Source organism: Nilaparvata lugens, chromosome 7, assembly GCF_014356525.2.
Source record: "Nilaparvata lugens isolate BPH chromosome 7, ASM1435652v1, whole genome shotgun sequence".
Lineage (NCBI taxonomy): Eukaryota > Metazoa > Arthropoda > Insecta > Hemiptera > Delphacidae > Nilaparvata > Nilaparvata lugens.
Genome location: NC_052510.1, coordinates 389,667 through 399,278, shown reverse-complemented (window position 1 = coordinate 399,278; position 9,612 = coordinate 389,667). Strand labels below are relative to the sequence as shown.

The window sequence follows — 9,612 nt, the reverse complement described above, 5'->3', positions numbered from 1 at the left end:
GAATTGCTCATTATTGCAATCAAACAGGTATATTGTAGGAACAATAGTTAAGAGTAAAAGGCACATCCTGCACTATCAACTCCTATAGTAAATTTCTAAGAGCTTCTAACACATTGAAGAAGATTTATCTCCCCAACATGCAAAAAAAAAAAAAAGGGGTTGTGTAGGATATTTCCTTATGGATAAGCCGACTTTATCGTTAGGAGACGATATGTATATTTCCAATGAGAAAAGTATATAAATAATAAGTTTGCAAGTAAAGCTGTTTATGGTTTCCTGTTCTGAAAATTGCTCCACTTCTTGACCGCATATCCTTTCCATTCAATGATTAGGAAAAACATCCTATTATCTCATTCACACAAAACAATGTTTCCTCTATTCCTTCCATTCTAATAAAAATAAAAGCAGGATATATGCAGTGTGAATCATTTCCCGCGAACTCTATTCTTAGTCCAGGTGTGAATTTGTTCTATTATGAAGTGTTTATTCCTTCCACTCTTATCAATATTGAAACAGGATATGCGGTGCAAATTATCTAGTTCTATAAAAACTTATTACTTCACTTCGCTAAAAGCAATCTACTGCTGATAGTCTCACATTCTATGTATCAAATTCTAAAGTCGCATGAAGTTGTAGGAAGGATTACCGGTAACCCTTGGCTGCATTACTGTTACAACTCACGCATTGAATGCGGAAATCTTAATTGAGAGATCCATACATAGTAAAACATTATTGGAAATGCCAATTTTGTATAAAATTAGAGCTCTATATGATTTCATTATAATAACTACCGATTGCATTAATTTGATGCCGGGGTGATAGAATGATAAAAGTAGAAATTCAAGTTGTAATATAACTTGAAAGATATTGACTAAAGTGGAATTGTCTGTCATATCAGCTCCATTCTTGAATGAAAATTGTCGGCCTTATACTGAAATGAAATTGAATAATCCAATATTAACTTAATATACTCACTGTTCTCTGTACGGCTTCTGAAATTATTAAAATGGAATAGAAGTAACCAAGTACCTTTTTTTTGTATTCTCCCATTCATCGATTCTGATAGAAATTCCCAAATCATGAACCTGAAATTCAGATTCATCCCAGTTCTGAATTGAAACAAACCCATTTATTCTAATGAATTTATAAATTTCGATTCATAACATCATATAATATCATAACTCACTAATACTTTACTTTGTTAGCACTATATGACTATCCATAGATGTTTCCAATAGAAATTTACTATAGGAGTTGATAGTGCAGGATGTGCCTTATACTCTTAACTATTGTTCCTACAATATACCTGTTTGATTACAATAATGACAAATTCTAGCCTTCTTATAACTCCTATACTATGTATACCGTAGGAACAATAGTTGATATATTTTACAGTTTGGAAACCTGGAAGCATTGTATGTGTCAAACTATTGGATAGAGGAAGAAGTTGAGAACCCCAACATAGATTTGAATTATGAAATTAGAATCAAGCTAGATGTTCTAGAGCATAACCCCAATAGGAATAAGGAAAGAGTTATTTTCTGTATCTGATTGCCTTGACCACATCATCAGCTGACTTGCTTTTAATTTGTATAGCAAAGGCGAACTTACAAAGACAATTGATAATAGTAATTATGTATCTATAACCTTTGTTCTGTTGAGCATATGGTATCATCTCAACAAGGTCAGCTTGATAGAGGTCATAAGGACCTTTGACTGTAACCTTTCTTGTTGGGAAGTTCCAACAAGCTTGCTTGTGCAGCTCTTGTGCTAATACTATCTTATCCATACTGGATATATGAACTTGCTAATTAGCATTTATATAGGCATCAGGCTGTTGAGCTCAACCATCATGAACTTCCTACATGGTATGATAAAGACAAGTTTATCATAGAAGGATGCTTCCTATTGTATTTACTATACCTTAAATGTCTAAGAGTGCTTACTCTAGAAGTTGAAGGGTGTATGGAATAAGATGTACAACATATTTCTCTTGAAATAACACACTCTCTCTTTTATTGATACATAGCATAATATATAAACTGAGCATTCATATGAACAATAATAAGATTATTTACATTACAATTCAATAGATTCAGTCCAGAATAAGAATAAGAATAAGAATATTTAAGAATATTTTTATTGCCGTTAAACAAACTTAATTGCAATAGGCTACATCAAAAATACAGTCAGTTTTTTAAAAATACTATGTATACATATAATTAAATATTCTTAATAATACAATAAATAATATAATACTACTATAATAATACCTATAATGAAATACAGTCTAATTCTTTAGAGATTATTATTTTTGAATTGTATTTGTGTCAGATACTAGGTATTCATTTATATTATAAAAAGGGTGGTTCTTTAACCATCTTTTTAAAACATGTTTAAAAGATTTTTCCGGCAGATTCCGCACCCATAGAGGAAGTTTATTGAACATCAGTCGTCTCTGATAAAGATGACTCTTGTGAGTTTTTGATAATCTAATTTGAGGAATAGCAAGATCTGATCGATTTCTAGGGGTTATATGAGTGTCCAATACTGTCATACTTATAGAGATTATTTTTTACTTGCATTAAATTGTTATAGATGTATAATGTTGGCACTGTCATGATTTGAAATTTTACAAAACTGTCTCTACATGATTCTCTTGGCTGAAGATTGTCAATAATTCTTATTACTTTCTTTTGAAGAATGAGTACCTTTGTGGCAGTGCTACTATTTCCCCAGAGTATAACTCCATATGCTAACAAGGAGTGAAATATACCAAAATAGGCTGTTAAAAGTACATCTGAACTTACACAGTATTTCAATTTTCTCAAAAGATATGTCACTCTAGACAGTTTTCTGCACAACATATTCACTTGCTCCCTCCATGTTAATTTACTATCAATATAAAGACCTAGAAGCTTAACAGCTTGATTTTCATTTTCATTATTCAATGAGAAATATATTAGTTCTGTCTTATCATCATTAATTACAAGTTTATTCGCTTCAAGCCAGGTTTTGGATACTTGTATACATTCTAATAGCTTTGTCTTAACATCTGACATATTCTTATGAGAGCACATTAATGTAGTATCGTCTGCATACAGTATAGGCAAGCCTAATGGGATCACACCACAGTGAATGTCATTAATAAATATTAGGAAGAGAAAGGGTCCAAGGATTGAACCTTGAGGAACGCCTGATTTCACATCCAAAATTTCCGATTTTCTATTATTAACAATTACAACTTGTTTCCTATTCAAATATGATTCAATCAGATCTAGTTCCTTTCCAACAATTCCATGAAACTGCAATTTCGTTTTCAAGATACTATGAGAGATACAGTCAAATGCTTTTTGCAAGTCTAATAAGCCTACACCTGTAATCAATCTGTCTTCAAAAGACTCTAAGATCCTATTTATAATAGTCTCGACAGCCATTATTGTATTATGAGCAGGCCTGTAAGCATACTGATGACAATATAGAATATTATTACAATCAAAGTATGCATACATTTGATCAAACATAACAGATTCAATAATCTTACCAATAATAGGGACAATGGCTATAGGGCGGTAACTGTCGGGCTGTGTCTTATTGCCTATTTTATACACAGGACAAATCTTACTCAACTTGAGACAATTAGGAAAAGTAGCTTCAGAGAGAACAAAGTTTATTAAAAAGGTAAGTGGCGTGAGTATACCAGTAATAATGTTTTTTAATATTGAATTACTAAGTCCATAGACATCACCAGCATGTGAGGAACTTAGATTTTTCACACTATCCAGAACTATTTTAGAGCTTACCTTCTTCCATTTAAAACTATTTTGAAGTTCAATTGGCATGACAAACTTATCAAGTAACACTACTGGGTCTTTCTCTGGAATGTGAACATTATTGACTTTATCAGATACATTAATAGAATAATTGTTTAGAACATCAACTGATACTGGTATTTCTTGCTTGGTTTTATTTTTACATGATTCTGTTTTTATGATATTCCAAGCTGTTTTGCATTTATTTTTTGAATTTCGAATGCAATTATCATTAGCTTTAATTTTTGATTTTGCAATAGTTTTTTTATAATCTTTTTTGAATGCTATGTATCGCTGCCTATCATCCTCATCACTCAGTCACCTATCATCCAATATATCGAGAACTATCCAGTGATATAATTCACCCAATCTATCACTTATTTCGCAGAATCCTCTGCTGAATGAGAATTTCAAGATGGCTGCTCCCTCGCATAGGTTGGTATAGCTTGACACTTCAGCATCATGAAAGATGGATGTTAGTGTCTCTAGAAAGTTTTGAGCTGTTCCAAACGGTTCTGGTAGGTCCTTATCTCCAAACTTCAGAAATGGTTGTACAATCCATTGGTTGCTGGTTACTAGTAGACAGTCTCCACACTCACACATATCTGCTTGCTCCACTGCAGGCTGATGTTGGCAGTGGTAGTGGTAACAGCAGGAGTACTAGCTGGAGTAGTAGCAGGAGTTCTAGTTGTAGCTGATGCTAGTTCTTTACAGCACGGTGCACAGACCTCAACTGATGATGACCGCTTCCAAAAAGTCTTGCGATGTGAATGTGGGGCAAAGACATGTGCGCAGTGGATTTGTTGACACTTCCTGGCATGAGGTATGACTCACTTTTCAAGCAATTTTCTCAGAATGCTGTACTGAGATGCATCACCATCTATTTTATAGTCATTGGTCATATCAGCAAGCTCATCATTTGATAAGGGACGTGACCGTTTAGCAGGGATAGTACTGCTTCCAGACTCATTGACTTTATCAATGAGCTCATCATGTGATGAGGAATGTTACCGTTTAGCTGTTGTAGTACTGCTAGCTGCCTGGACCTTGGGAATTTCTTGAGAGTCAATCATCTCTTCCTCCTCATCCTCCCCCTCCTCCTCCTCCTCCTCCTCCTCATCCTCCTCATCAATGTGTGCTAGAGTGGGGATCTTGTAATGTCCATGTGCAAAAGTTGTAATTCCATCATCTAGAATATACCTCTTCTCATCAGCTTTGCTCAATGCCTTCTTTCTCATGACTTGGGTCATGATCTGATGTTTCCTAGTATCAAACATCACTTGTTCTCTATAGATATCCTCATCACCATATAGACAATCTAGATAGTCTTGGAAGCCTATGTAACGTTCAGCATCTGGATGCATTTTTGAGAGTTCTCGCCCAAGTATTGGTCTCCTCACTCCTTTAGCTTTCTTTATCAATCCACTTGTCAGCTGATTTGGATCACTATTGTAACACCTACAGGCATATAGCTTCGATCGTAAGCCTACATACTCAAGTGGCGCTCGGCCAGCATAGTCATCTTTAAACTTGCCAAGCACCATTATGTTTGCATCTGAGTAGCATGGGTGGTCTGCAGGGTACTCTGAGGTGTCAAAGGTATCTCTGAGCTGCTGATTATTGATGATGTCGTTGTACATGTCCTCTGTCTTGACAAGGTAGAATAAGCTATCAGTATCTTGATATAGGAGTTGAAGACGGTCCTTATAGATGGGCTTCATGATGTTATAATGGAATTCATACATGAGGGTTTTGCTGATGTCGAGCACTGATAACCCTATGTAGATAGGTTTGTTCAGCTCCACTTTCTCTTTATGCATCGTAACAGCACAGATATTCTCGCCAAAGATGATGCGGTCCTTGTACACTGGTTGAGCAATCAGTTTCTTCAATCGATTCTCGTCATTCACCAGCTCCATACTCACCCTTTTTCGCACATTCTCCATTGTCTTACCAAACACAGCGTTGTTCATAAGTTTGAAGAAATTTTTCTCAAACTTATTCTTCGACTGCTGTCGAAGTCTGGTGTTTAGCATGATGTAGGGTGCTAGGAAGTCCTCCTGCTCAAACCGCACACCTCGATGAACTTTAGTGATTTTCAATCCATGCTGTACTGCTTGCTTGAGGGTGTGGTAATGACATACATATCGTTCACGCTTGCTTAGAGCTGTCATGAGTCGTACATGATTAGATTTAAGAGTTTTTTTGTTCTCTGCCAGGAATGGGAAGTCGTTGTGCTCATCATGCAATTCAGAAGGGTACTCAATGTCCACCTCCAAGATGTAGCCAATCTTTTCAACATCTCCAACACCCTCTATACCTCTGCTCACCCCCTCCAACTCATCTTTCTCCATCCACTGGAATTTCCGGCATGGAAGTGGTTGGCACATTGCCCAACCGTACAGGTTGTTCGCATCTGTGTACAAGAGATATGATGTAGGCTTCTCAGGGTCAATAGGCGCTCCTGTGTAGGCATTGTTGGCTACAGCATGACGGTGTATACAATTTGTTATTCCTCCTCTGATACCTTGCTCGATAAACATGTACATGTCATAGTCAGTAAGGAGCTCAAGCTCGACTTTAGTATATTTCAGCATGACATCAAAGGAAAAGCCTGGAGATGTAAAGTAGTGAGCACAATCCAAATCATAAGTCTTCATGCATACATTGCGGAAGCTCTCAAAGACATCAGCCAGCAGGAGAACATCTGTTTTCAAGTATAGGTCACTGTATTCTCCCAGAGTTTTACAACTGAATTGGTTCCACACAGTTTGAGCATGTTCATAATCATCATTGCTAATACTCCTATCAACCAGCTTGCTGAAAAATGCCTCTTTGGGTGGTAGCAATGTTTCTTTGAGTCTCTGCCATGAATCACAGTAGTCGTATGGAAACACTCCTTTCCTTGAGACAAGGCTCAATTTGTTCCCAAACACTTTGGCAGTATGTGATAGCACTTTGGACAAGTCTTCCAGATTCAATGCTGATTTGACTAGGTTGGTGACCAGATTGTCTAAACTATCAGGTGTAAACCAGAATGTATCGATGAATCGAAGGTGCATTTTTGGAGATATTTGTTTGGTGAATGATATATACTTTTCCAATGAGTTTGGGATGACAGACAGCCGATCCTTATCTCTACCCAGCTCTGGAATAATGAGGTGTGTATTGTAGTTTGAAGAGTTGTGGAGAAACACTGGTATGAATGATTGTTGCTCTTGCTGCAGGTTGCATTTCCGGCATAATGCATTCCGGTAGATACCAGTTATATGACAATGGTCATACACCTTATCTTTATTGAACCGTTCATTGCAGGCCTCACAGAAATCAGCTGCATTATGTCGTTCTTTCTCTCTTTTGGTTAGTGGGAGCAACTTGATATTCCTGCAGTCAATTGCCTCATCTAAATCTTTTGCATACTTGGTGAGGGTCTTCATGAAATGTTTGGCGGCATCAGGACACCTGTAGACAATCAGCTCATGAGGGATTAGGTTAGTGATTGTCAGCCAGGAATCTTCCAAATATGGGTCCCGCACAAAGTATAAGCAGTAACTCATTGCCCGATGATACTGGATAACTTTGGTAGCTTCACCAATCCATTGTTCATTGTCTTCATCAGGTTTCTCCAGGATGCACTCGGAATCGGCATATGCTGCAACAGGTACTCTGTACTTTTGCACATGTTTATCAAACTTCAAGGTTGGAGGTTTACCATCTTTTCCAACCTGTGGCATGATGATTCTTGCTGTATTATTGCTAGCACAATACTCCTCATGCTCAGCCATCCTGCGTTCTCCATCTCTGTTCTGGGTGTAATGGGTGAAACATCGTCTGCAGATGATAATTTTATGCTGATGTTTTGTGAGTTGGGATCCCACAAGTCTTTCAAAAATTTTAATGTAGCAGTAGTGGCTATTTGATTTTTATTCATTATCATGCTCAAGGGTGCTGTTTTCATCATCATCCTTACTCTCACAGAGGAGGAGAAGATCAAAGTGATCTGCCTTCATTGCATTTCCAACTCTTCTTGGAAATATAACGTTCTTCTCATCCACACCATGAATATTAACTGATACCTCTGGATTATCTTTCTCAAATATATCGATTTGGTTGATGGTAGTGGGAAATCCAATGCCTGAAAAGTTGTATCTCTCTTCCAATTGATGGTATCGGTTGTTGACTCGTTCAGGATTACTGCCTTGTACATGTTTGGCGAGGATAGCCCATTTGAAACATTGCTGGTCCTTGTTTATAGGATTGATGATTGCCTTTCATGCTGATAGAAGAGGTGGAAGACTGATGTAGGATGATCCACACAGGGGAGTATGTTTGCTAATCCTGATGAGCAATCCATCGATGATAAGCAGACTACATCCACTGGAATTTCCTTCGAATTTCGACTCCTCATCCAGTAGGGTCATGCATGCTTGGTTGATGATGTCTGGAAGATTGATGATACTGAAGATGGTGTAGTTTGGAGTTTTGAAGGCGACATTCTGAAACACTTCTTGATCGAAGAAGGTCTTATCAAGGGTGCTGCGGAAATATGTTGCCTCCAATACTAGATTGAACTTCATTGCTCCATGTGTCTGCAGTTGTTGACTGATGATGTGAACAATTTTATCCTTCAGACTGCTCAGAAAGGTGTGGAAATCTTTGGCAGGCTCATCCTTGTATGCATTATTGTAGTATAGAGTCGTGAGTCGGGATTTGAATGTCTCCTCCAGGACAACAAACTCATCCACAGAGTTTGCTGTTTGCTGACATCGTACAGCTTTGCTCATCTGGAACAATGCAGAACAATATTGTATTAGTATGGTATGCAGTATTCAACTCTAAATATATCACAATCAACAGATGTGGGGGATGAAGGCAGTGAATCAGTATCTAGGATTGTGGGTTGGGGGATGGAGGTTCATATGTGTTTATGTTCTAGGATGATGTGGGCTGTATGGTGGGGTGGGGTGGGGTGGTGATGGGGGGATGTGAATGGGGGTCTAGGATCTACTTTGTGATTATATGGTTTTTAGGTTAGGATGAATTACAACCATGTTAATGGAGGTCTAGGATCTACTTATGGGGATGGGTGGGGATGGGGAATGTGAATGGGGGTCTAGGATCTACTTTGTGATTATACGGTTTTTAGGTTAGGATGAATTACAACCATGTTAATGGAGGTCTAGAATCTACTTATGGGGATGGGGAATGTGAATGGGGGTCTGAGATCTACTTTGCGATTATACGGTTTTTAGGTTAGGATGAATTACAACCATGTGAATGGAGGTCTAGGATCTACTTATGGGGATGGGTGGGGATGGGGAATGTGAATGGGGGTCTAGGATCCACTTTGTGATTATACGGTTTTTAGGTTAGGATGAATTACAACCATGTGAATGGAGGTCTAGGATCTACTTTGTGATTATACGTTTTTTAGGTTAGGATGGATTACAGCCACCAACTCGAAGAACCTAATTCATAATTTAACTCATAACTTGTATGTATTGGAACCTAATTCATAATTACACTAGTCATTTTTGACTATGTCATTTACTCTATGTATTGGAACCTAATTCATAATTAAACTTGTCATTTTCGAATTTAAGTCATTTTAGAATTTAGTCTCAAACCATCTACTTCAAAATTCTACTCTTTTGGACTTAATTGTTAAATCATGAATATAATATAAATATATATAGAACTATAAAATGGTACTTACTCTTGATGTTGATAAAGATGAAAGTGATCCAAAACCAATATACTAAAATCACATACACACGTACTAGTGGTACACACATGTACT

General features: G+C 37.2%; 1 protein-coding gene across 1 annotated transcript; it reads right to left on the bottom strand.

Annotated features, from left to right (window-relative positions):
* Positions 1 to 4,387: 4,387 nt before the first annotated feature.
* Positions 4,388 to 7,597, bottom strand: LOC111060307. Its single transcript, XM_039431813.1, has 2 exons — positions 5,013 to 7,597; positions 4,388 to 4,625 (listed from the first exon to the last, which is right to left on the bottom strand). Exons 1-2 carry the CDS (start codon positions 7,595 to 7,597, stop codon positions 4,388 to 4,390), a joined length of 2,823 nt encoding a protein of 940 aa, XP_039287747.1.
* Positions 7,598 to 9,612: the final 2,015 nt, after the last annotated feature.

Bases quoted from the DNA above. Each gene is read 5' to 3' on its own strand.
- LOC111060307 (XM_039431813.1), bottom strand. From the start codon at position 7,597: ATGGCTGAGCATGAGGAGTATTGTGCTAGCAATAATACAGCAAGAATC. The intron at 4,626-5,012 runs GTATATTCTAGA...ACCTCATGCCAG, and splicing joins AGCAAAGCTGATGAGAAGAG to GAAGTGTCAACAAATCCACT.